We start from the raw sequence: 25,971 nt of genomic DNA on the forward strand, positions 1-25,971 counted from the left end.
TCGACGTTCCGAATTTTATTCGTTACGAATAAAGCCATTTCTGCGAATACGAATAAAGAATACGAATAGGGGAAAATGTTATTCGTGTCCACCCCTATAAATGATTATTATTGGTCTCAGGTCTGCCATTTCAAGCTGTACGTCGTGAATTCAGAGTAGCGTAGGATATGAATTAACTTTGATCGTCGAGGCTCGAGGTGGAATGGCTGACGTCATACAGATGGCGGGGCGGCCCTCCATTGCCACCCCCAGCAACAAGCTACTCAGGTTACCTGGAACCACTATTGGCTTAGACAAGCGTGGGAGTAGAATAATGGCGAGCACCAAGGGCAAACCGTCACGCGTCGTTTAGACTTAACTGGGCGCCCACTTATTGGATCTCCTTCTGACTTGCCGATCTGCAGATCTCTAGGGCGGATCGTCGCGACCGTAAACGTCACGACTTGCCTTCCGGTGATGTCTGCTGAACCCAGTGCAGTACTACGATGGACATAGCTAGGGGAGCGATGACCTCGTTTGGGACACCGCGGGTATTCGAGCCGGGTTATTTATATGACTGCTGGTAACGTTCCTGGACACATTGCTAAACTTCTTCAGCAAAATCCAGTCCTAGCATCAACATCTACGAGCAATTTATATTTCGACACGACTCCTGCGGACGTCGTCAATCAATCAGCAATCAACCGAACGAGCAGAGTAGACATACTACTTCGGCCAAGTTATCCTCGTCAAATCTGTCATACAAGATGGGCGCAGTAGTCTCGTGCGTACGTAATTCGCTCCATCCTCTCCAAAATCTCATCACGTTGAGCAAACTAACCTTTCCGCACTACAGTTTTCGGCAATCTTCGAATCCATAGGCGCATGCTTGATGATCGTCGTCAACGGCATTGGCAGCATCTTGCAAGCTATCATCGCCGGAATAGTCTCGCTGTTCGACATCATCATCTCTTGCCTCACCTGCCGTCGCGCAGGCGGTAGGCGAACGCGACCGATAGGGACGACGTCAGCGGTCTAGCATAAGATAGACCGGAAAATAGCGTGGACTGACGAGATAGGAAGGGAAGTGAAAGTGCGGACCTTACTTCATTAACAGACTCGTGCAATATGAAATTGTGGAATGCCGGACTGCACAGGAGACAGAAGGTGATTAGTTTCTCCAATGACATAACGAGGAGGGAGATGTACATTATTCAGCCATCTATTTTTATACAATATTGTCGATCGACGTGCACGAAGAACCTTTGTCGTCCTAACTAGCAGTCGAGTCTTTACCGGCGCCAACAACTGGACATACTGTTAAACAGCTTTATCTCAAGCAGTGTAACTGGGACCGGCGATTGGATGTATTTCATTTGACCACATCGAAGCGGTACACATATTGCTATGGCGTATTACAAAATATACCTATACGTAGGATTAAACTCCCTATCAACGCCAACCTCATCCAGCTCTTCGACATTCTGGCTCTCGACCGGACCCCACTTCTTGTCTAGTCTGTTATTCAGATACTGCAAGTAAAATCGCAAGATGACAGCCAGGACCGTGACGGCAAACAAGCACCCGCACGAGACCCACATTCCCTTGCGATAATACGGCCCGTCGTCGGCCGGAAACATGCGCGTTCCAAGCAGCGGCCCACACTGTCCGACAAGGTTGAGCAAAAACATTCCGGTGCCTTTCTTCGAGTCCGTGCCCTGGTTGTCGACTGCCCACGGCATGATCACACTGACGGTGGTAAACATCCCGACGGCGCAGAGATAGATGGCAAAGTACCGGACGCCAGTGACTGTCACGATTGCAAGCACAAGATATCCGACCGCACCTAGCACCGAAAACGGTATGATCAATGCAGACCGGATATCGTACCTTGCGGCTGCAAATGTCGCCGTGATCACGCTCATCCAGGATATAATATAAGGCGGTGCGCTCAAGCCCTGCGCATGCACAGACGTGTAGCCCATCTCTTCGATAATAGTGGGCATGAATACGGACAAGCTGGAGAACGACACGTTGACGCAGAAGTACATGAGCGCGATTATCCACGACCTAGGTTCCAGCAGAGCCTCAAGAATGTGCTTCAAGTTGAGGCCGAGTTTGTGTGACGTCTGGCCGGACTGGCGAGCCAGCCGAGCAACGGCGATTTCCTTCTCGCGCGCATTAAAGAACCTTGCTTCCGGCGCGGACCGCGGAAGGAAGAAGAGCGCGACCACGGCCATGAGCATGGTGGGGAAACCCTCGACTAGGAATAGTAGCCGCCAGTTCTCGAGCTTGGAGTGACCGGACGTGATACCGTATGCCAGCGCGCCTGCAAACGCCGACGCCAGCGGTGCGGACGAAAAAAACAGGCCGGACCGGAACGCCATCTCGTGGCGGTGATAAAAGAAAGAGAGGAAGAACGGCACTCCTGGGCCATACGCCGCCTCAGCGACACCAAGGAAGAACCGAAGGGTCATCATGCCGGCCCAATTTTTTGTCGCCGCCTGCAGTGCAGATACCAAGCCCCAAAAAAACACGACGACGAAAACGTAATAGTTTGCCGGAAACACTTTCCAAAGCAGCGTACACCACTCAAACACTATATATGGGATATAGAATATCGTCAGGAGCCAGGTGAATTGGTTACTCGTCAATCCTAGTGACAAAGACATGCCGGCGGTATTCGCGTTGCCAATATTGGACCGATCAAGAAACGAGCAGAGATAAATCGCGGAGAGTAATGACACGAGCCGGATATCGAGTTTGCGCAGGTAACGGCGCTCTTCATCGGGCGTGAACACCGTCGACGCGGCGGCGTAAGCTCCTACTTCCGCATGGTCGCCTAGGTTCTCGGTGAACCTGTCGTCGACCTTGAAATCCTCTATCGTGCGCGAGGCAGGCGCGTTCTCCGGGTCGGTCATACTTGTCTCTGTTGGCACTGTGTCGTCAGAGCGAGGAGCAGGTAAGAAGGGGCCCATATTATCTATGAGGACAAATAGGAAAAAACCCCGGATCACGATCAAGTCTGACACCTCAGGTTCGCAGACATCCGGTGAACGCGGGGTCGACAGGAGGAGCAGCAAGCCCACATAGATATCTTAACGAAGATGCACCGACGTCGGGAACGCGCCATGCCGCAAGCCGAACGAAAATTTCCGCCAAGTGAGGGCGACGCCGCATTAACAAGCATTTACCCCGCAACGGCGTCGGAAGGAGATTTCCCCCACTTTTCTGCAGAGTTTAGGGATGATAAGCAATTTTATTTTGCCGCGGCAACGCAACCCGCCTCGGCGCACGAGGCCGGAAAAAAAAGTAATACATGGTGCGGGCTAAACTGCATTCGAACTCCGACATAGATATCAGCTCATATCGTTGGCTCAGCAAGATTCACGTCCAATAAAATCGCAGTGGGTTTGGATATCTATCGCGATATAGGATATCTATTACTAGGCTGGATTCATTTGTTGCCAGCTGAAAACTAATTGTGTTGCAGCAATGCGCGACAATTTGCTGATCACCGTCGCCACGAACAGGACGAGAGTTGCTGGGTTAGGGCAGAATTCACTAAGACCCACCCACATCAAAAGCAAAAAAAGGGAGATTCATCGAGAGCAAAAACCATTCCTCTTTGGGACTAGCGTGCGACACTTGATCGGCGACAGAATGGAATGAATCCGAGCCAGTGACGATGTTCTATGATAGGATGGTTTTACACGATCAAAGCCATCTATGCGCCATTCAAGAGTGAGATGGATGACACCTACAATCGGCACTACTGACTTCACAAGACTGAGTTCCGATTGAGCCAGGTGAGGCAGTCGAGCTCGATGAGGAGGCACGTTGATGGACGAGCTCAACGAAGACATTGCGGTCGAGATGGTATCCGAATTTACAAGACGCATGCTTCCGGAATGAGTTCGTCGATCAAGAGATGGCTGGCCAACTTCGACGAGTTTGGCTGCCGATTTTCGCTGCCAGGTTACGTCACGCGGTTGTTAATGAGGAGTGCCCGACAATCTCCTGGACCCTCCAAATGTGCGCCTGCCTGGGCCTGGTGACCAACCACGAGGAGTCAGAATAATATCTTTTATAGACAACTTCGACGGGAGAGACGTCGTGAGTCGCACAACCTCTGGCATTATAGGAGATCCGGTGCCCAACGACCCGGACTGGGAGTGTGAAGGTGTCCTCGATTATTGATTAACAAGAGCATGCGCTGTTCCCTCGACAGAACGTACTTTTTTGGAGCTTTTTCGCATTCTGTATATTTTGTATTTAATATTTGTTACCTGCACTTCGTGAATATAAATATACATATTAAATTCCGCATTTGGAATTCGCAAGGGATCGCACGTTAGTTTGCATCAGGTTAAAAGTTTAGTAGGCCTAGGTTCTTCGTCGGTGCTTTTTGTCCATTTGGCATTGATTTGGTGATCGATATACGGGACTTAACGTTGCTTGGGCCCTTCCTGTGAGGCTGTAGCCTGTAGGTCGAGTGGCCCCTCGGTTTTGCGGCGTGATGGGAATTACTCCTAAACACGAACACGCTCTAACTAACAAAATAAGAACTACTGATGGCAACCTAGAACTGCTTTCACACAATAGGACGCCAAGCGCATGAACTGTAGGTTCGACACCGCCAGCCGCGGTTGACGCGACCTTCCTCGTGCCAGTTAGACTAACCAAATGCACCAAATAGAAAAAGTCCAATAAACGCCTACATGAACCATCATCAACCAGGTATCCAATGCCTGCGCCGTACACAATGCATCGCATCCAGTCAACACGAACGTACTCGGTTCTCAGAAACCGTCCAACAAGTCCAACCTCCAGACTGTCCCTAATACCTGGGACTATGTGCGATAACCGGCTCTGGAACCGGATGCTCCCCGTTTTTGGCAAGGCTAACATCCTCGTCGATCAAGTCCCAATCCACCAAGCTGCCAACAAGAATTCCATGCGAGAAATGATTGCTTCCTCTGTGCGTGGTGAGAATCTACAAGACCAAAAATTGCCGGTCGATCTTTTAGGATTTTCCATGGGAGGATATCTCGCGCTCGACTACTACTTTCGGACTCTTGTCAGTGACGGCCACAACCTCAACCACCAAGTCCGCTCTCTAGTCATTGTATGCTCGTCAGCAAAGGGCCTTGGCGAGAAGGAACGGATTCGACGTATTCAGATGTTGGATCTGATGTCCAAGCATGCGTATGCGGGTATATCCCCATCACGCATCGCCAAGTTTGTAAGCCCCGGACTGGTTGACGACCCGGAAGTTGGCGGCCTGATGGCGGCAATGGATAAGGACTTGGGAAAAGATGTCTTGCTGACCCAGTTTTCGACTACGCTTGACCGTGAGAATTTCATGCTCGGGCTAAAAGAGATCCGGGCACCGGTACTAATCGTGGGAGCGGAAGCGGATCAGATGGTTAGGACTACAGATATTTATTGCATGCATGAACGGATAAAGGACAGCAAGTTGGTGATGTTTGAAGATGTCGGACATATGGTTCCGTTGGAAGCACCGGAACGATTGGCGACGACAGTTTTGGACTTTATGAGTGGACTATAGACGTGTTAATGACGGCTACTGTCTCCGCATTTATTCGCTCCCGTAAACCGCGTGGCTACTCATCCTTCTCTGTGGTAGGGCTTGCGCTGTTGCCTTGGAGCCGGTCATCTTGCACCCCATCCACTGCCTCCTCCTTCTCCAACTTCTTTTGCATTTCCTTGCTTTCCTTCTCCTGTGCCCGCTTTTCCTCCTTCTCCTTTTTTGCTTTTCGCCACCGCACCCCGTACTTCATAACCACCAACAGGGTCGGACTATACCCAACAAAAATAAGTGCGAGTAAGGTGTAAGCCCAGCCTCTCCCCATCGCGTTGCTCATTGGAACTATAGCTGCCGACGCAGCAGCACCAAGCTCGCATCTCACAAGATTATTCGCAGCAGTCGCCGTGGCGGCTTTGCCAGGATAGATGTCTACCATCAATACATTCAACACTTGGAAGCTGGAAATAAGAGCATATCCCATTATAAAGAGTAAGATAACGGGTCCTGCCAGGTTGACCTTATGATCCATAACCCATCCATACGCGATTATGCTCGCAGCTCCGACATAGAAGAGGGGCAGCGCGATCTGCAGGCGTGCCGTTTCTATGGGGAAGTTGGTGAGGTCTTGACGTCTATTCCTCACCACTGGAAACCCGTTGAGCTTAGCATGTCGTCGATAATTCCAATCAACGACTTTGCCAGTTGTAAATGCTGAGACTAAGCCTCCAGCTCCGATTGGAATGAACATAAGGGCAATTTGAATGTCGTTAAAGCCATAGACAGCTCTGAATTGCGACGACGCACCAGTAGAGATCGCATAGAAGCACGCTAGAGCTAAGCCAGTAGCGAACAGAATGAGCCCCGTCTCCAAATCTGCAATTACAACTAGCGTCGACAGAGGATTCGGAAATCGAAGCTTGGATTTCTGGCGCAGTTCTTCTTGTTTGACGACATCGACGACACACCCAGATCTAGCTCGGTTTCTGTGGCGTATGATATCTGTGACAGACATGCTCAACGGCGGCGGAGGTATCGACCCATCACCAACCACATTGCGACAGGTCTCCGGAAAGAATACCAAGAGAAACAAGAAGAAAGCTCCCGCGAATATGAGCAGGAACCAGAAGACCCAGTGCCATCCGAGTCGCTGACTGAGAAGGCCCCCAATGATGGGAGATACGGATGGCCCGAGCACGCCTCCTATTGATGCGAATGCAATGTACGTGCCTCGCTCTGATGAAGTAATGACGTCAGAAACAACTCCATTGGCAAGTGCAACGGTGCCGCTACTACCACCACTTTGGAGGCACCGGAGGACCATTAGAGCAGCATAGTTGTTCTGTAAGGCTAGTCCAAGATTAGCGGCGATATAAATGGTAAAGCAGATGATATATGCTAGTCGTCTGCCCACACTATCGGAGAATCCAGCAATTATCATGGGCGCCGCGCCCTGCACGATCTGCAAGGAGACCGTCAGTGACAAATCTTCAGCCGTCTCAGAGAACTTTAGCGGAGCAAGACACATACCAAATAAGTCGTGACAGATAAATTGATCTTTGCAGTAGATACGTGCAGGTCATTAGCAACGGAGTTCAGAGCCGGAAAGTAGATGCTGGACGAAAGCGGCGAGAAAAAGCTAGCCAGCGATCCTGTGAGGATGATGAGCTTCTTTTGGGTGACGGTGAAAACCGAATATGCTTCCTCCACTGCCGCGGGCCTTTCGCTCGGAGGCTCGGCGAATGAGTCTGGCTGTTCCTTCTGGCTCTCTCCAGTTGGAATCTCGGAAGCCCCTGTAGTTGATGGTGGATGGTCGTCGTCGCTGGCCATAGTACATGTCGAACTTGAAGCCTGATGCTTGTCGGGCCATGTTGCTGCTTTATATCGGAATATGACGTTAGTTTGAGGAGACAAAGAATACAGAATGTGCACACGATCGTTTGCGTGTTACCCCTGGACATCTCAACGTTAAGGAACCAACAGTATAGAGCTGCAGAGGCTAACCAAAACTGGAACTAAATTTCTATTTTAGGTATAGCGTCATCAAGCAGGGTGTGGGTTTAGGGCTTCCCACGTTCGCTCGCTTTGCCGGATCGTATAGCTCGTATTTTGCGGAGTTAGTCGTAGTCGTCGTAAATATCGGTTTTCTCACGGACTGCGGTCCATGAATGCCAGAACGACATCTGATTATTATTTCCGCCCAACTTTAACAATGAAGTAGATAACTAGTGTAGGGTTCTCACATGGCATTAATTTCTGCTTGCTCCTTTGCTGCCAACAATGCCAACTCTACACGGAGAACTTCAGCCCGTTTGACTACAACGAACTAATTAACAAACTTGTTCAATGTAGCGGCTATAGCCGGCAAAGCAAACGTTTCAAAATATTACATCAAGCGGACTAAGCTGCGTAAGCAACACTGTCATAGTACATGTCATAAACGGGGGCGACTACGTCCTCCATGGAAGTAATAGCTGGCCATTGTTGGGGAATTCGGATCGAAAGGATCGTTCATTTCTGAAGATCTTTAGGACGAATGGGGTGAATGGGGGCTACGTTCGGCGCCAGGGTAGTCTATTAATGAACACGGGCCTGAGCCCTCTTTCGAAGGCCGAGACGGTCCTGTACGCCCTAGGACCAATCCGCGAACTGATCCAGTCAGAGCTGGTCGCTAACGCTCTGACGGTTGTCGACGCTGCCCGGGAAAGTAGCGAGGTTGATGGCGTCGAGCTGTCGTGGAACCTAGTCGCGGATTACGTAGCGGTGGCTTAGGCCTACGCCAGGCTCAAGACCGCTCAAGCGTCTGCTGGCTGGCTGCCGCTCAGCGTGGACGAGGACGTCTTCTGGCCCGGACAAATGAGGTTCGACAGGCTGGCCGCGGAGGCCGTTGATCTGTGCTCGCGTCTTAGAGCGGTGGATCGTTTTTTGACCGACGATGAAGCCGAAGGGCGCTCCGCGGTCGTGTTTGCCCCTATGTTGCATCTTGATGCGACATGGGGCGAGAAGGTGTGGGACCTAATTGCAGATAGGGTCCTGGAGAATGTTTTGGTCGAGGACCGCCCGGGTCGCACCCCATTTGGGCGGAAGTATATGGTCCCGTGGATCCTCGCAAACGTTCTCTATCGCCATGTTGGCGTCACATCTGGGGGGAGGGAATGGGCGACGATACTGGGGCACTTTGACGCTCGTCCTGATGCAAGGATAACCTGCAAGGACTTCTACGTGTTCCCCGGGACCGTGGCCCCGGATTCGGACGAGTTGTTGCGTTCCGCGTCGGTCTTGCCTTGATTTAATTTTTAATGTTTAATTTTTTTTTGTTTTTTATATTTTTATTTAATTATTTAATTGTTGTTTTTATATTTCAGGGTTTTTTTTTTGTTTTTTGTAATAATGTTTCGTTGATGATTTAGTTGGGTGTGTGGAAGGACGTGTTAAATACAGAAGTTTGAAGACCGGAGACTTTTCGTCCCAAATTCTTCCCAAATTCTTCAACGTGATCTAAGAGAACCACAAAACAGAACTTTTATTATTGCTATCAACATTGAAACACACAAACAAAAATTAAAATAATAATGCAACATCCGAATATTTTAATACAATTACAAAAAAAAAAGGTTTGTGCAAATTTAGTGATCATCGGCCGGTCTTTCACTCAGGTTTGTAAATTTAGTGTCCATGGCCTCCCACGTTCTCCGATCGAATAAATGGTCCCAATGAGTAAACCGATCGGGCGTCGAAATACACCGGCAAATGACGATGGCCCGTAGGAGAGAGTCGGGGTCATATTCGACCGAGTTGCCCTTGAATCGGGTGAGTTTTAGACCGAATCTTCTGACGATCAGCCGAAGTTTTGGGTCCAAAGGAAAGTCGTTGTCGTATGTGGACCAAATCTTAAATTTGGCGGAGGAGGCGCTCCTCAGAGTAGCACACTGGGGTCCGAGGAAGATGATGCAGTCGGTTGCATCGAAGAGGTTTGCCCCGTGGAACTAGATGGCTGATCGTCTGAACCAACGCTGTCGAGACCCTAACCTTTCGGTCATATCATGAGTTCATGACAGTACAAATTCCTTTCAGGAGCAGCATGGCGAGACCCGGCCACGACCGCACATAATCATGCACATATCGAGCCAAGCAGCTAATAAAGCTCTCGCGACCTTTGAAATTGTACACCATCCCATCAGTTTCTCCTTTCAGCTTCACTCAAACGCGCCGTTGTTAGTAATCAACTTTTGTTCGTGCATCTTGTCGCTCGGGGTCACTACTCCAAATGTCGGTAATCACTGCCACTGCTCTAAATGCCCCTCCCCTGCCGACGCCAGAAACTCATTCCCAAGAGTCACGGCGGCACCCCGAATCAATGGTGTCATCGACGCCGGGTATTTGACCCGTTCTCTGTTATTGGCGTCAAAGTGCTCTTGGATTTTTTTCCCCTCGGACGAGCCCAGGCGTACGTTTAAATGGTGGTGTAGGATCCTTGCTAAGATCCACGATACAATGTACGCCCGGGCTATGACAACGTCGGCGAATATGCACGCCGAGCATAATCAACCTCGCTGTCACTGGTCTGGGTCCATAACCGTTCCGCCCATGTTGAGACCCAAAGAAAAACTTAACGACCGGGCGAACCCGACGGTCAATCCAGGCAACACATGTCGACCGAGCTGCGGAGATAGAACGGAACGGAAGAGAAATGTACCGAGATACACAACACACACAGGAAAAGAAGAAACAAACGCGAAAAACGTTAGTGCGGCGTCAGGTGACAAACCATCAACCCTACCCCTGTGTCCGTCAGGCGTCAGGACCACTGGGTTCTCAAATCCCGGAACTCATCACAGACAACGCACAGACAGGAAAAACAACAACAAACCAACACCCACACAGGGACAAGCTAATTCCGGGAATCCGGAATTCATTTCATCACAGTCCGGCTCCGATGATAGTCGACGTCGGATCTGCGTTGTCGGCTCGATATAAATCGATAACTTCGTCGGCGCATTGATGACATCGGTGCCGCTTATCATGTACTATGTCAAATTCGTGATGAGTACCCACGTCTGTTCTAACCACGTCTGTCCATCCCACCATAACTACGCAACTCGGTATTAGACACCCGTCTTCGTCTGGCGACTGTTAACGATCTCGTCGACCTCGTATTCGAGTTCGGAATCGACTTCCATTTGCCGAGTCGGTGACTCCTGTCGGCGGACGAGGTCTGACTACACAAACTCCTTCAGTAACGAGATATGGAAAACGTCATGGTTGTGGGTAGGTCCAAGCGGTATGAGGTCTTTCCGATACCCTCATTCACGGTGAATGGTCCCAAATACGATCGTCGAACTTTGCGGACGGACCCGCCGTCGAGATAACCACACTTTATCACCAATCGCGAAGTGATGCTCCTGATGATGGCAATCGAAGTATCGTGGGTGTTCCTGCTGCGCCAGGTCCATGCAACCGCGCACTCAGTATGCAGGGCTGCCAATTCTTCGAGTCGGTCGTTGCCCCCTGTCATGGTGGCGGCTCCGGCGGGGATATCGAAATGGTACGTCGGATGATAGCCGTAGTTCGCGAAGAACGGAGTCATTTGGATCGAAGCATTAACCGTATTGATGTAGTAAGATCGTCAATCGTGACTTGGCCAAGACATACTGCCGTCCGGCCCGCTGGGCGTAGATTTGGCTCACGATCGTTCACGATCGGGCACATCCAAGGCTGGACGGTGAGGTCTCTTCTGGCCCACATGTCTGCCAGCGTAGAATTACGTATCTCCTTCATGTATATAGTCAACACGTAATTCCGTGGAGACAGTTGAGAAGACCTCAGCTGAATCTCCAGCACCCTTTTCATCTCTCAATGGTTATGAGCCCTGACCGCAAGATGATAGACGTGAACATATTGCAACGGTCTTCTTCACTTCTCCAGTTATGGCCATGTCCAATGTGAATTGCACGAACGGTAATAAGTCGAGCCAGTTATCCTGCCTTGATGTTGTGCCTTGTCAACAGGCAAAGTCTTCGACAGAATTGCGGCCCTTGCAAAAGCTACAGGCAAAGCATGTGTCAGATATCGATCGGTATTTGATGACGGTATTATTAGCTCGCAAATACTTAATGTCTATGAGAAAACTATGTTACCATTTTGAATGTTTGTCATAGTTGTGGGTTTTGTACCGAATTGTTACGCACAATTTCAACACCGTTTTCTCCCGCTTTCTCACAAACTGGCTTAGACTAATTGTCAGGGCACGCTCCTGATGGTCCTGTACTCACATCAGGTTAGGGTTCTCGGGCTGCCCGTGGGCCTAAAAAGATGCTCACTGGGCCGGGATGCTCGGAATACGGAAGCTCACGGATTCGGTAACGTGATCGGCAAGCGAGTGGATCGTCCCAGTGAGCGGATCGGTCGAAATTCCATACAAAGTAGCGAATTTTAAACATCTATATCTTAGCCACGCTAGCAGTTCTTACCTAAAATTTTAAATTTTATAAATAATGGACTATAAATCATTAATCAAGCCTCTTTTTAGAGATAATCTTATTAATTACCCAGGTATCTTAAATTACGGCTAAAGGGTTTCAGGGGTTTACAGGATTTCAGTAAATATGATCATCAATATAAACATCAATCGTTTTTCAAAGCGACGATGTAAGTCGTCGATATCTAGCTACTCTATTCTCTAAATTGAGCGTAATTAAGAAAGATTTCGTCGAGTTTTAGAGGTTTAAAAATTGCTACTTTGTATGGAATTTCGACCGATCCTCTCGCCGGGACGATCCATTCGCTTGCCGATCACGTTAGTGGATTTGGTTCGTTGTAAATTTTGAATTCAATTTTCTATTTGAATTTTCTCCATCCAGAGGCTCGGGCAAGACCTAAGGAAAGGACACACATATAAGAATGTAGAGGTCCTGAATATACCAAATATATTGTTACTTTGATTTCCAGCTATTCCGATATAGTTAGGCCTGAACGCATTGACACCTTACACTATTTGAGCGGTGGAATGCAGGTAAAGGAGAGTATCCACAAATGACACGAGCTGCACGCGATTTCTTGCCACTTCCACCATCAGAGGTTGTTTGTGAGCGGCTATAACGGGGACCGGCTGGACGAAACAAATGTACAAAGGTATTTTCTGAGGATACAAGACTTCGTACGTACTTCGGGAACCGGCGGCTTCGCTCGTGCCAATTTATGTTACAAACACGGGCCCCCCAGAGAAAAATATAGAACGCAATAGGAGATTTGCAACAACACAACAGAACCCGAACGAAAACCCCCAACGAAGAGATAGACGAAGAAAACCGGGAGAACCCCAGAGAACCGCGTCCCCAACGTGCCGCCATGCCTTATTAGCCCTAACCACATGACCCCGGAACTCGGAGCTGCTAGCGGGACGGATTGGAAGGACTCCGGAGGCATCGAATGAATGGGGAGAATATGAGGCTTTTGACATCGTTGACGAGTTCATATGATATAGAGGGCTAGGTTGATTTCAGTAAAGTAATCATTGTATAGTCCTTCACGAAACCAGTGCTTTAATTCGTTTTCAATCAAATTAATAGATCAACGCGGATCAGGTTAATAATCGAGTGGATTGAGTATTATCTGCAGATATTACGAATATTTATGGATATTACGGATATGAATACGGATAAGGCTAATTTATCTGGATATAGGTACGGATACAGATACAGATATTTTGTCTGGTTACGGATACGAAATGATCAAGGAAAATAAGCCTGGATATTATTCATGCCGATCCCTAGGCTGAGCCGTGTCCAATGAAATGAAAGTCATTCAAATCGTGTATATTATAGATTTGTCTACGTGACGACGCCTTGATCACGAGACGAAATTACAAGAAGCTGGACACAAACCACAGAATAAGCATTTTTACGGCGTATAACTCTCTAGAGAGCTGTAAAAAGGACTGGAATTTGACAACAAAAATATTTTATAGATATTTGTTCCTACCGTGAGCCTGCAGTGTCTTCTTGTCGGAAAGAGCGTTTGCCAAGCAAAAGTGGCAGCGGCGCCTTCCGACCGAGTCGCTGAAATTTTCCACGAAGCTGAACGCGCTTACTCCTCGGATGACATATTCTGCAAAGTGACACTGACCTCAGGATACTTCCTGTTCTCCCACTTTTCCCACAACTTAGCTCCGCGCACCAGTGATGTAACGCTTTCCCAAACGACGCACAGAACAGAGAGAGCCATGATGATCGAGACGATAGATGTGCTGTCGAGATCATGGGCAAGGGGAAGACATATGATAATGATACCTGAGACGGGTCGAAGGATGAGTCGAGCTGACTGATCGAGAAGTTAGCAACAATCCGCACTTCCAAAGCTTTGAATGGCGAAGCTCAGGACTTACCTTTGGAAGAATTAAAGTTCCAGGCTCATCTTCTGATTTATAAAGCAGAGCAATCAAGTACAGGAGGATCATTCCAGCACCGAGACCGCCACAAAGCAACCATAGCTCGCCGTCATGCAACTCTGAAGATTTAGCACTGATTGCTGACACATGTCCGCCTGCTAGCAGACTTGCAGCCAGTGGAAGGTGAAGTACGAACCATAAAAACGCTCCGTAAATATTATGTCGGATCGGGTGGACTCCCTTCACCGCACCATCATTGTGAACATACAACCAATTCAGACAAAACGCGATGATCAATGTCCAAATAGCTCTGAGTAGTCTGTCATTGAATCCAATTGCTGCGGGAGAACCAACGACGATTGAATAGAGGAATTCACCTAGTACGATGATGAAGAAAGCAGCAAACCGATCAACTTCGTGAGCGATGTCCACGGCTGTGGTATATCTGGCTCCTAAGAACTTCTTCGAAGCGGGAGAATAGCAAAACACCCAGGCGCATTCTTCAAATATTATTCCCACACTAGCCACTGCAATCTTGCTGCGTAGAGATATCGACTCCACGAAAAGCGGGATATAGATGCTTAGGCCCACGACTGTAAACCAAAACCAGAGTCGCTGTTGAGCTCTGTGATGATAGCTTGAGAAGGAATATAGAAGATGGGTTGTGGTCGTCGACAGCCGTGCTACCATATAAACGCCAACTGTAGTCCTCATTGCGCTAATGTCCTCGTCGACAAGAACTGCATTGTTCCCATACATGACCAAGAGAGCCATGATCCAAAGGATAAGCACTCTCTGTGCGAGATCGTCGGTGTAAAAGGAATTCATTAATTCTCTAAGATCACTCCACACATGCCACGTTGGCGCAAGGATGAGCTCATTGGCTTAGCTTCTGGACAATCTCGCGGCGAAGGCCGAAATTTGAACTTACAATGTATTTCACCAAGTTGACACCCGAGACATGTTCAGCAAGATTCTCGGCGAAATTGGCTAGGATTGCGACATAGAGCAAGTCAAGGAAGAGTTCAAATCTGCCTGTGAATGGTAATATTCGTCAGTTTCGATTGGAATTGAGCGAGAGAGAATGCTTTCTTGCCTGCTTGTCTTTCGCCTTCAGACCGCTTCATGAGCTTTCCATCCTCAATCCATTGTAGCGCGAGCGGCTGCCGAAATAGAGAACGTGGATTGGGTTTTATTTCAGAGCAGTCGATTGCCGTGATCGCAGTCATGACGGTTATTGAAACTTTTGCCAAAAACTTGGAGGTGATGGTGTCGAGGGGCCTTTTCTGCTCAGTTTGACTAATTGCGGCTCAACGCAACCACAATACTGTGCTGTGATGCATCACTACAATTTGCTAATCAGCGTACCAAGCCACAAAAGTTTGCTTCGCTTAAGGTATTCAGCCGTAACTCTCGTGTTAGTCTCATCGTGAGCTCGGAAAGAACAGTAGGTGCGCAATTTGGGTTTGATGTAAGCTTAGTCAATGCGCCCATAGGCGATCAACGGGGACCGCATTGTCTCTCTCTGCGTGTATATATTATTGCCACACAAAATAACAATGCGTCGTTGAGTCGCAACGGTGACTTCAGAGTGCATTTGGAGGGTCTGTATGTAACCTACGCGTCCCTTTTTAGCTACTCACGCTAAAGGCATGTTTACGGTTATGGGGGATGATGTTGGCGCACGCCCCCTTTATGCCTTCATAAATAGTTAATATCCTCCCATTTACGCTCTTTCGGTAAGCAGTTCATCTTTAATAAACAACATAACCAGCTCAGCTAACAAATGCTTATGAAGTCACCGTGATAAAGTACTCAATCTCCTGAGTTTAGTCTATGTGTTCCTCAATTACTTGCACGATCAAGAACTGTTCCACCTCAAAGCCATTCGTTCGTGACAAACTCCAGTCCTTGTTTGAGCCATGGCGTCTCTACAGTAGCAGTAATATCAAATGCGTGGTCACCCGGTTCAAGGACAAGGAGGACCTTGGATTCTGGCAGCCGCGTCTTAAGTGTTGCTACAAACGACTCACTCTCCTCGACTGGCACCGCCGTGTCGTCCCGCCCGTGGAAAATGAACAATGGTGGAACGGATTGGATATGCTCAACCTGCTCCATTGGGAATAATGCTGGTGGACCATTGCCGAAGAAGTCCATGAACCGGCCCTGTTGCACGATCGCGAAGGCCAGACCAACGCGGGCAGGTGGTTCAGCGGAGGAGACGATCTGACCTGGAGACATATCGGTGATATGCTCATCAATAATGCTTGCGGGCAGCATGGCACTACCCATAATGGGCTTCTCAAAAGCTTTGCTGTAGAAGTCGGACTTGAGATCAATCATCGGATATGCGGCGATGGCGGCGCTAATGCTCGGTTGCGAGAGTGCAGACTGGATGGCAAGGTACCCACCTGCGCTCTCACCGACGACGAGGAGTTTCTCTATATCGACATTGATACCGCTGCCCGATGAGTATAGGAAAGAAGCGAGGTCGCGATGCACCCAAGTCCAGAAGTCCGCCACATCGGCATTGATGTCTGCACCAGTGGACTCAGGAAGCAGGCGGTAATCGGGCATTACTATGATGGCAGAGTGAAGGAGAGCGTATTCGACCAGCCAGGAAGGGAACCAGTCGGCAAAGAGTCGCGAACCAGTGATCTAAGAAGGACGTCTGAGTACCTCAAATAGATTAGAGAAAGAACGGCAAGGAGGACCACTCACCATATATCCACCATGAAATCGGACTATGACGGGATAAGTTCCCGATGACAGAGTCTTAGGAATTAATACGTCTGCCTTAATTTCATGTTTACCAACCTTTTTGAAGCAAGTTGTCGATATGTTGAACTTCGAAAACTTGGCAGACGCCATAGTTACAAACAGGAAGTGGTCAGCGAACCTAATCAACTGAGTGACTGAGCTTCAAGGTCAAGGCGCTTGCAGGTCAATTTATGTGCACAACGAGGCGCGAAGGTGGCGGAAGGAGCGGCCGCAGCGGCCATAGCGGCCCTCACTTCACTTTTACCTGCCAGCCACATGCTTTCCAAGTTAATTGTGATCTGCATTGCACCACTTGGAAAGTTGAAATTCACTACAGAGCTAATCACGGATTTGCCGGGTTAGGAAGGATAATAATGCATCTGAAAGGGTGCGTTGTTGACCGATAGACCCTGTGGGGTCGAAATTAGTGCATTTTGCAACTCATAGCGTCGAAATGCATGCTATAAAAGGCATAGTTTGTAGGGTTAGGTCCTAGGGTCAGGGTTCAACGGAAGATAAGCCAACGCTCTGTTCGCAAAAATTTTTATTAGTGTCAAAAATATGTAAGTTACTAAAACCTGCACAATACGCGTTAAAGCCGCTAACACCACGAGGTACGCGTTACTTACGGCCGTAAGGCCACTAACCCTGAGCCCCTCTTTCCTAGCATGTGGACAACGCTTAATGAAGTCGAGATTGGTAGTTGTTTTTGCCTTTGTTCGTGGTTTTGTTTGTGTTTCTTGGATATGTACACAGATCATAGCTGTATTCAGTAATGTACATGGATGCAGATGGCAAGAGCTGGAAGAGACGGGTATAAAGAAGACCATTCCAGCTCCTCGCCCATCGGATAAAATATTTTACATTCTAAAATACTTTATTAGGGGTGGGTACGATTACGGTACCGTCAACTTTGGAGATTATTCGTAAAGTTAATCGTAAAAATTAAGGTTTAGTCGTAAAGTAATCGTATAGTATAGTTTGAAATCGTATAGTAATCGTATAGTAATCGTCTTCCTAATTAGGAAGGTAGGGTTATAACCCCTGCCGGGAACCCCTTTTTGCCTCTTGTCCTCTGAAATATTATCAACAATTAGAGGAAGTTACTATTCATTACTGCATTGGCGCCTTCGACATGGAGCCTTCTACACGTTCTCGTCGCCAGCTGGCTATAGATTACGTGCTATTGAATGATGGGTACGAAGGAGAGGAGCCGATGGAGAACGTCTCGCTCGCCAGCGGCCTACAGTCACCAATTGAGAGCTCCTTTGAGCTAGGGCCGGAGGATTGTATTAGCCAGATTGTCGATCGACCATTGTCGAGGAACTTGACTGAGGAAGCGCAAGGGATCTCACCAGTCATCACGGACGATGTGATTTCTTCTCAACCTACACGTGGGACTGCGAATCACTGGCTCTGGGAGCAGTTTGAAGTTACAACTCTAAGCCAACAGTGGAAGGCTAAGCGATCCAAAAAGCTTAGGAACGATCAGCTGATAACTTGCAAGCACTGTCGGAATTGGTCTATCAAGGACTCTGCTAGATCGAAATCTACAACTAACATGTCCTATCACGAACTCGTTGGAATCGGGGACTATGAGGACACTCACATTACTGGCAGATCAATACGCGAAGGAATCGGACATGTAATTAGGCATTTGTACTTCATTCTTCTTTAAACCTTATTAAGCCTTAGGTCACGTGCCTGACTATAGGTTTTTTTGCGAGCGACTCAGGTGATTGCTCGTATAGTTAATCGTAACTTTTACAGCCAATCGTATAGTAATCGTATAGACTATAGTGTTACGAGTTGCTCGCAAATCGTACCCACCCCTATACTTTATTGCTATCTGCCATCATTTAGCTGCCAGGAACAGGGCTGTAGGCGGATAGGCGGATAGGCGGATTTGGCGGATATGGCGGATATGGCGGATAATCCGTATATTCTTAATTAAATTGAAAAAAAGGTCAAAATCTAGCAGGGTTAGGGTCACAGTTAGCCCTAAACCTTAACTTGCATAGTCCGACAAGAGGTTATTCTAGCACTGTCGTACAGGCTCACATGTAGCGGGGATCACCGACCATATAAGTTGCGTCCGCTACAGCGAGTCCATTTAGAAAATTCAAATATCATGTTAGAGAACATTGCGAAATTTCTGAAGAAATTAGATATATAATAACTATTAGTGAATTTTGCAAATTTTTAAAGGCGGATGGCGGATTTGGCGGATATCCGCCATGCTGTCGAAAAGCGGATAAAAAGGCGGATGGCGGATGCGGATATCCGCCAAATTAATATCTGTGATGCGCATCTTTAGACTGTTAACAACTGTCGTGGTGGTAGGTCCTAGTTCCTTCTCCAATAGCAGTACTTTGAATCGTGATGTTTGACGAGCGCGGGGATGGAGGACAGGATCGTCCGAAGTCGATATTTATATTTATTTAGTGTCCATCCCAGCTCCGAGGGTTAACGCCGCGGGCCATCCTGTCCTTATGCTAGTCAAGAGTCTCTTGAACCTGTCAGAATCCTACGATGATGTAACGGCGCGGGACTAGGCGGGACTGGACTAAGACAAGACGAGACTAGACGGGACTGGACTGGACAAGATCGTAGACAAGAATGTATTCCTTACAATACAAGACTTCTTGCTTGACCTGACAGCGAGGACAAACCCCTCCATTTATATTCTGTCAGGCGCCTACTGGATTATGTACACGCAAAGAACACGCAACAAACCAAGACAACAAACCAACAAGCAAACGACCAACAAAAGAACACGCAACACAACGAAGGCCCACAGCCAACAAACGAAAACCCCAACACCAACGTATTGCCGATCCTCCGCGCAGCCCCAGCCGCACGAGCCGCTCATTGGCGTTCCTGACAGATGAGGAAAGATGTGTATCGACAGCTAGTACTACCTTTATTTCGAATAGTATCGACAAAGAAGAAAGAGAAGAGGAAAGAGACAACGCAACGCTATTAAACAACTATACTCCCTGCCGGGTCCGGGTAACACCGGCAGGACAAAGATAGGATAACAAGATAAGAGATAAGAGGCCCGGCCCTCACAGAACCTGTTTAAAGTATTTCGCCGATTTCACGAAGGAATTGACGAGAATATAGGCGTAGTGGCGAAGAAAGGGTGAGCAACGCTCAAACTCCTTATGATAATCACACAATGCCGAGGATAGCAATGATCCAAACTCTTTCTCAAAAGAGGCAGAACGTTTGCAACCATTAGCCGAGTCTAACGATAACGGTCCACGAAAATGCTGTTAGGGACAAGGCTTAGGGAGACTAACTAACAAAATAGCTATACTGCAGGACCCAATGCCTGCAACTTCTCTGTCTGCTCTTGCTGTCTAGCAAGAGCTGCGTTCTGTTGCACAATCATTTCCTTCTGTTGCTCGATCGTCTGTTGAAGGAGCTGAAGGTTACTAGTCACTCGGAAGAGTCCATCTTGATGATTTTCGGTCGGTTAACGTGTTGTGTACGTCACGGCCACGGATAGTTAATATAATGTGAGGAGTCAAAGGAGCTCGCACTATATGTTATGCTAGCTGGATAGTTTATAACATACAGAATATTAACTCTGAGGACAGCGCAAAGAAGTAAAAGGAGGAGGGTGCTCAGGGCACTATTTTGGTATGGTGGCTTCGGGTTAGTCCCGCCAGCGGGGCTAACCCTAGTCCACCGAGTAACATATGCGGACAGCTTCCTTGAGCCGCTGCCTACAAAAGAAAGTTAACCTCTCCCGAACCCTGGCGGTCGCGCTCCACCATGCACCCGCATCCACCAAAATATCCAGCCAATGTTCCGAGCCGCGTTCACATCCCTGTTCCAAACTGTATTACACTTGTGGCAGTATACTACAGGATGGAGGGATGGTCCCTTGAGGACCGGTGGTGTTCGCCCCCCTTCTGTTTCCCCCCCCCCCCCTTTTCCCCTTCGTCTTCCTCCTCGCCGAGACCCATCACCTCTCTCTGCTCCTCGTTGTGCGCGGAGCAGATTCGGCTCATCCGAGACTCGTCGACCGGCACGACAGTGACATACCGGCGAAGGTGCTTGCGCAACTTCTTAACCGGCGCAGCTCTTTTTCCGCCCATTGTCGACCCAAACCGACCGTCGCCATAGGCCACCACGACATCCTCTTTCTTGGCGCGCTTGTTTCCCTTGACACGCATGCAAATACTATGAAGAGCCTTCTGCTCTCGGCAGTAGGTCTTCCAGCGCAGCGCCTTTCGTCCTTGTAGTGTTCAAAGCGGACTGGAAAAGCTGCAAGACATACCCGGGCATGATCCAGGTACTGGGCAACCTGTGCTGTTTTTGATGTCGGGATGTGGTGGCCACTGACGCGACACCGACGCCGCCATCTAGAGCCTCCCGTTTTAACCTGAGACTCACCTGGCGGGCGGAGTTGTGGTAGGCGGCGTCATGCCAGGACGCGGAAGAGATCGAGAAGTCGCGCCCATGATCATCGGCGAAAGAGGGCCTGGACCTAACATACGACGTAAGTAGAGAAACAGACTGATAAAGTGTGACAGAAGCTCACCCTCGGCCCTCCACATCAACTCCGCCATCCGGGAGGCGCGGCCACGTCAACTCGGCACGCACGCCTACAGCCAGATCGGTGAGTCCAGGATCGATGGACACAAATGTGCTGATCCGACTGTAAACGGCGCCGTCGTCGGGTTAACTGCTGTTGCCGGAGTCCGTCTTGGCCGCAGACAGGTAAATGAGGCACCGACGCCGTCGGTGCTCATATAAAAATCGAATTGCCGCTGGGTCTGGCGACTCAACGGCAAAGGAATTCCAGGAACCTGGATCCCTTGTATTCGATGGAGACGAAAAAGACGACACCACCATTCTGGCTGGTGCTCGTCGAACTCCTGCCGGGCCGCCATCCTCGGTATACCGGGCCATGCAGACTCCGGAAGCTGGTCCGCGAATGGATGGTAGCCGCGACGCCAAAGAATCGCCAGCAATTCCCTAAGGACGCGGTTGTCAACCCCCATATACCGCATCCCGAACGAAAATTGCGGCAGAGCGGAGAAAGCGCGATTTGCCCCAGAAGTTAGGGCAAATTGCTTCGGGCAAAAGGACCCGCTGCGTATCTTGTCGATACTCTTTTGGGCCTTCTGCTCGAGCTTTTCCTTCTGCGGGGTCACTGACCCTGACCTTCTGCGGGGGGGGGGGGGGGGGGGGGGGGGGGGGGGGGGGGGGGGGGAATTAGAACAATGAATACATAAAAAGGTTGTCTAACAGACTTACCATTGTCGGGGACAGCTTGTGCAGCGATTTCCTGGGGGGTCCCTCTGCTGTGTAACGATCATCTGCAGCAGCCACGACACAGCCTTGGCCTTGAGCGTCTGTGACAGAGTCGTTCTCTCCGACAAAGCTATCTTCTCCACTTTGCGGCGTAACCAACCTCGACTGGGGCGATTGGTTGGTTCAGCATGACTCAAAGGCCCCCCCGCCAGCTGCTCAATGTCCGCAAGCATTTTAAGGTGTAATGGGTAATATGTCTGCCACCTTTGATCAAACTGTTAGTCTCGATATAGGAAAGCAAGAAACAAGTTGCGACCTACGCTGAGGTTTCCCGAAATCTACTTGGACACAATGGCAGCGCGCTACCAATGCTTCCAAGAATTTCCTCTGTGAACAAACGCCATAAAATCTCGCGCGATACTTCGTTCAGAGGCGGCTGCAGACTGTGGACAACGTTCCCGCCCAGAAGGTCATCGAGCGTTGCTGGCGCGACGTAATTCGGAGGAATAGGATCCGGCAGACCCAATGACCTTGCCCTCCCAAATGCGGCGTTCTCCCTCCACACAAGGGTCTCGACCATGCGGGAAGCTATGGACCATAAGCCTTTCTCGGGTATCTGTTGAGCAAGGTCTGCAGCCAAGCGCAACACGATCCATCTCTCAAGACGTTGCGACAGATGGTAGCAGACATCAACCTGGACATTTGCAATCCAGTTTATGGACGCCCAGGTTAACGCTTGAGTCAACCCTTCCCGATGTGGCAAGGCGTAGTCGGCAGGCAGCTGTGAACGCAGGAGATCAAGCGTTGTCCTTAGAGGTCCATCTCTGCATGGCGTGGGACCTGGATCTTCACCACGAGAGCGTGAGACTACATTGCAGCATGTCTGGAATTCACGATCGCTTAACGGCAAGGCTTGATTTTGCTCCTGACTCAATCGAATGACTGTTCAATTGTCAGAAAGCTCACTTAGAAGTGATGATCACAATGATAGTTACCATGGAGGGTTATAAGCTTGGATGCCAGGAAAGTAATGTGGTTGTATCGGTCAATGGCCTCCAGCATGCAGTCCTTGAAACGCTGACCAAAGTCAGTGTCGCAATTGAACATGCTGTCGATGTTCACTTTGATTGTGAACCGTTCTGTTGGATCCTCAGTAACCGGCTCGCCTGTGCGCATTCGTTTGGGATTTCGAAGGCACATTTTGTGGGTCGGCCGCTGATGTTTAATGGCAAGGAGCCTGAGGATTATCTAGACAGTAAGTAAGTTATTTGAAGAGTCAATATCACAGGTCCGGGTATTTGGACTTACACTTTCCACGAACGGATCCATGCTAAGACTGCGAAGGAAGGAAGACAGTGTTGGTGGGTAGGGGAGGTGTATTTTTGTTGACCGATTTAGATCAAAGTCCTTGCTGTCGTTGAGCTGGGAACGGCAGTAGTGGCAGCGGAACAGAAGGGGAATATTTATATTTAGACGAGAGGTCTTGGAAACTAGAAATATGAGTGCTGATATGACGAGCGTAAGTAAAGTTGAGGCTTCAGCCAGTATCAACCCCGGACAATCGCGCCATGAGTCTAGAGTCTCATGACACGGGGCATGCAAGAACTGGTCAGGCATTACGAACAATACCCAGTCACTGAAGTTGTCGTTTACGAACTATATGAAAATGTGCCTATGTCTGACTGGATTAAATTTATTGGTCTCAACGCCGAAGTCTGAATCCAGTGACTGCACTTTACATCCAGAAATGAGTAATTGCCTAGTAAGTGATCTGTCTAGTTGAGGTTCTTGTGCAACCGTGTGTGTGCGATCCGTGTATCTACTAACTAGGCGCGTGTAATTTGTTTAGCAGAGATTATTAATTATTTTGCCTGTCGAATGCGGCCTCTACTGGATTTAGGTGCCATCTCACCTCTGACACAAAAACCTCTCCCCCTGAGCCGCACTCTGTGTAACCTTGCGTTTTCTTTCTCCTCCTTTGGTGATGGCCAACTATGCCTATCCCGATCTACACTGCCTTACACACACGAATCACTGCCCCAACTCCGCCGTGCCCACTTCTATGATACAGTTTGCACTAATAAATCGCAGAGGTCAAACTAAGATGTTGTAACAGTTGCGACCTCGGTTGACGGGGTACCAAAACCCGGTACCCATGGCCGACACTACAAAGGATTCAACAAGATATCCGTTGTACGCTTGCCAGAAAACAAGCAATGCCTACGCCGAAAGCGGCATTCAAATCTTTCTTATGTAGAGTTGGTTGATCTGGCGACACCTCAATCAAACTCCGGAAGGGTTGGGCTATGGTGAGCCGGTTTGCGTATTGTACTTCCCGCTCTCCACGGTGAATGCAATATCGATATCGATATTTGCGCTGATTACTGATCTGGTTTGTTGCGAGTCTGTCGAAGGAGCTCCTATTCCGATGGGTAGACGATCGATTTCCTCAGTATTAAGGCATACAAGTCGCGATACGGACTTCAGCTAGTCTAATATGGCTATAATTCTCATGTCCACTTAGTCATGGACTATACGTACCCCCAACTTACATTACATGAGTGATTTTGTCTAGTTGAGGTTGTCGTTGTGCAACCATGTGTGTGCAATCAGTTCTACGCTTCTCACGAAGTGACGATGTGTAACTATGCGCATGTAATTTAGCGTAAGGGATTTGTTTAGAAGAGTTTATTAATTATTCTGCCCGGCGTATTCGACAGGATTTTTCGCTCCATCTGGCGGCTAAGACAATCCTCTCCCCTTGGAGCCGCACTCACCCTTCTTCGTGTAACCTTGCGTTTTCTTGCCCTTCTTTTGTGCATGATGGCCATTTCAATAATCTCTACTAACTTACGCTACACACGCGTGAATCGATCGCGGCCCCAACTCCGCCGGGTCCACGTCGTACGATATGGTTTTTACGAGGGTCAAACGAAGATGTTCTGACGATGTACAGAAAGCCGCCTGTCGGCGAAGGTCCCAGTCTCAAGGCCGGGCATTGTACAATTACAAGGGATTCAGCGATGCCCCAAACAGTTGCCAGAAAACAATGCTACGGTTTGAAGCCGGCATGAAATTATGTACCTTAAATTTGTTCTGGTTATCGATCTGGTTGTATTGCGAGTTGTCGCAAGGCGCTTCTACTCCGAGGTAGACAATTTGCTCATTAGGCGCCCAATCAGCCAGCCTAATTAAAAACGAAGGGCAATTCATCAAAGAAGGTAAGCTCGGCCACTCGATTTTCACTGAAGTAGCATTATATCAATTCTCGATTTCAAAAATGGAAGCAAAAAATATAGCACGATCTTCATTTTTAAATACAGTTAGTTAGCATGCAGTCTTCATATTGCCCTTATAACTGCAAGCATGAGTAAAGCTGTATCTTAATGGCATGGTACGACTGTCGCAACTAACCACATAGGCCACCATATGAATTGTTGATGTCGCCTGGGAAGCCGTTTCTGACTCTAGAACTGGATATATGCCTAATTGGGAAATATCACTCGGCGGCCATAATCTTATTTTCCAGTAGTTAAGGTCCCATGTACCCAAAAGTTTATTATAACCTAGTACAATTTTGTCAATTTGTAAAATGATAGCAAACAAATAGTATAACTATTAGTTGACCATCCCCTCAACACCCCATTTTCAATATCAATTGATAATGGCAAATATGGGGGAGTTATTATGCCTTGCATGCTGCCGAGTACAGTAGGGGGGTTCACGTAACGTCAACACGTCAACAGTTTACAAACCGGAGCCCCAACCCTTGCAGAATTCCCCTAACCCCCACGAAATTTGGTGAAACCTCCTTTTTCCAATTTTCAACAAGTTTTTCAACTGCTAAGCTAACCATAAGACGCGTCCTTCAGTTTAATGACGTTTTTGTCACGTTCTACGGGATGAAAGGGAGCACGTGACGGTTGAAAAGTTAACAGTTGACGGATTGCGGCTCTTGAGCTGCAACTCGTCAACTGTTAAATTAACAGTCCGGGTAATAAAATTTGTCAACGGTTGACGAGATGAC

General features: G+C 48.6%; 11 protein-coding genes across 11 annotated transcripts; 3 read left to right on the plus strand and 8 right to left on the minus strand.

Moving 5' to 3' along the window:
- Positions 1-1,394: 1,394 nt before the first annotated feature.
- On the minus strand, positions 1,395-2,900 carry POJ06DRAFT_193651 (major facilitator superfamily domain-containing protein; the record flags this gene model as incomplete). The annotated part of the gene is made up of 1 exon (XM_056184920.1): positions 1,395-2,900. The coding sequence occupies one exon, from the start codon at positions 2,898-2,900 to the stop codon at positions 1,395-1,397; it is 1,506 nt and encodes a 501-aa protein (XP_056045397.1).
- Positions 2,901-4,834: 1,934 nt separating this feature from the next.
- POJ06DRAFT_266560 (Alpha/Beta hydrolase protein) lies at positions 4,835-5,551 on the plus strand (the record flags this gene model as incomplete). The annotated part of the gene is made up of 1 exon (XM_056189160.1): positions 4,835-5,551. One exon carries the CDS (start codon positions 4,835-4,837, stop codon positions 5,549-5,551), a length of 717 nt encoding a protein of 238 aa, XP_056045398.1.
- A 27-nt stretch (positions 5,552-5,578) lies between these two features.
- POJ06DRAFT_74267 (major facilitator superfamily domain-containing protein) lies at positions 5,579-7,455 on the minus strand. The gene is made up of 2 exons (XM_056191487.1): positions 7,058-7,455; positions 5,579-6,989 (listed from the first exon to the last, which is right to left on the minus strand). Exons 1-2 carry the CDS (start codon positions 7,355-7,357, stop codon positions 5,607-5,609), a joined length of 1,683 nt encoding a protein of 560 aa, XP_056045399.1. The 5' UTR covers positions 7,358-7,455; the 3' UTR covers positions 5,579-5,606.
- Positions 7,456-8,383: 928 nt separating this feature from the next.
- Positions 8,384-8,815, plus strand: POJ06DRAFT_236596 (uncharacterized protein; the record flags this gene model as incomplete). The annotated part of the gene is made up of 1 exon (XM_056185907.1): positions 8,384-8,815. The coding sequence occupies one exon, from the start codon at positions 8,384-8,386 to the stop codon at positions 8,813-8,815; it is 432 nt and encodes a 143-aa protein (XP_056045400.1).
- Positions 8,816-13,265: 4,450 nt separating this feature from the next.
- Positions 13,266-15,566, minus strand: POJ06DRAFT_248344 (bacterial low temperature requirement A protein-domain-containing protein). Its single transcript, XM_056187021.1, has 4 exons — positions 15,010-15,566; positions 14,845-14,948; positions 13,911-14,789; positions 13,266-13,846 (listed from the first exon to the last, which is right to left on the minus strand). Exons 1-4 carry the CDS (start codon positions 15,140-15,142, stop codon positions 13,613-13,615), a joined length of 1,350 nt encoding a protein of 449 aa, XP_056045401.1. The 5' UTR covers positions 15,143-15,566; the 3' UTR covers positions 13,266-13,612.
- POJ06DRAFT_74311 (Alpha/Beta hydrolase protein) lies at positions 15,326-16,971 on the minus strand. Its single transcript, XM_056191488.1, has 2 exons — positions 16,635-16,971; positions 15,326-16,571 (listed from the first exon to the last, which is right to left on the minus strand). Exons 1-2 carry the CDS (start codon positions 16,782-16,784, stop codon positions 15,792-15,794), a joined length of 930 nt encoding a protein of 309 aa, XP_056045402.1. The 5' UTR covers positions 16,785-16,971; the 3' UTR covers positions 15,326-15,791.
- A 582-nt stretch (positions 16,972-17,553) lies between these two features.
- Positions 17,554-18,456, plus strand: POJ06DRAFT_74343 (uncharacterized protein). The gene has a single exon (XM_056191490.1). It carries the CDS (start codon positions 17,809-17,811, stop codon positions 18,349-18,351), a length of 543 nt encoding a protein of 180 aa, XP_056045403.1. The 5' UTR covers positions 17,554-17,808; the 3' UTR covers positions 18,352-18,456.
- Positions 18,457-19,230: 774 nt separating this feature from the next.
- On the minus strand, positions 19,231-19,559 carry POJ06DRAFT_248353 (uncharacterized protein). The gene has a single exon (XM_056187022.1). It carries the CDS (start codon positions 19,543-19,545, stop codon positions 19,372-19,374), a length of 174 nt encoding a protein of 57 aa, XP_056045404.1. The 5' UTR covers positions 19,546-19,559; the 3' UTR covers positions 19,231-19,371.
- Positions 19,560-20,545: 986 nt separating this feature from the next.
- Positions 20,546-21,167, minus strand: POJ06DRAFT_248355 (uncharacterized protein; the record flags this gene model as incomplete). The annotated part of the gene is made up of 3 exons (XM_056187023.1): positions 20,546-20,766; positions 20,796-20,991; positions 21,027-21,167. Coding segments are annotated over 3 exons (558 nt in total), but the record flags the coding sequence as incomplete, so codon positions are not given.
- Positions 21,036-22,181, minus strand: POJ06DRAFT_74384 (uncharacterized protein). Its single transcript, XM_056191492.1, has 3 exons — positions 21,948-22,181; positions 21,280-21,832; positions 21,036-21,247 (listed from the first exon to the last, which is right to left on the minus strand). The coding sequence occupies exons 1-2, from the start codon at positions 21,948-21,950 to the stop codon at positions 21,293-21,295; spliced, it is 543 nt and encodes a 180-aa protein (XP_056045406.1). The 5' UTR covers positions 21,951-22,181; the 3' UTR covers positions 21,036-21,247; positions 21,280-21,292.
- POJ06DRAFT_74363 (uncharacterized protein) lies at positions 22,106-23,483 on the minus strand. The gene is made up of 2 exons (XM_056191491.1): positions 22,940-23,483; positions 22,106-22,886 (listed from the first exon to the last, which is right to left on the minus strand). The coding sequence occupies exons 1-2, from the start codon at positions 23,142-23,144 to the stop codon at positions 22,261-22,263; spliced, it is 831 nt and encodes a 276-aa protein (XP_056045407.1). The 5' UTR covers positions 23,145-23,483; the 3' UTR covers positions 22,106-22,260.
- Between the last annotated feature and the right edge of the window lie 2,488 nt (positions 23,484-25,971).

This window comes from Lipomyces tetrasporus, assembly GCF_029532465.1.
Source record: "Lipomyces tetrasporus strain NRRL Y-64009 chromosome Unknown POJ06scaffold_3, whole genome shotgun sequence".
Lineage (NCBI taxonomy): Eukaryota > Fungi > Ascomycota > Lipomycetes > Lipomycetales > Lipomycetaceae > Lipomyces > Lipomyces tetrasporus.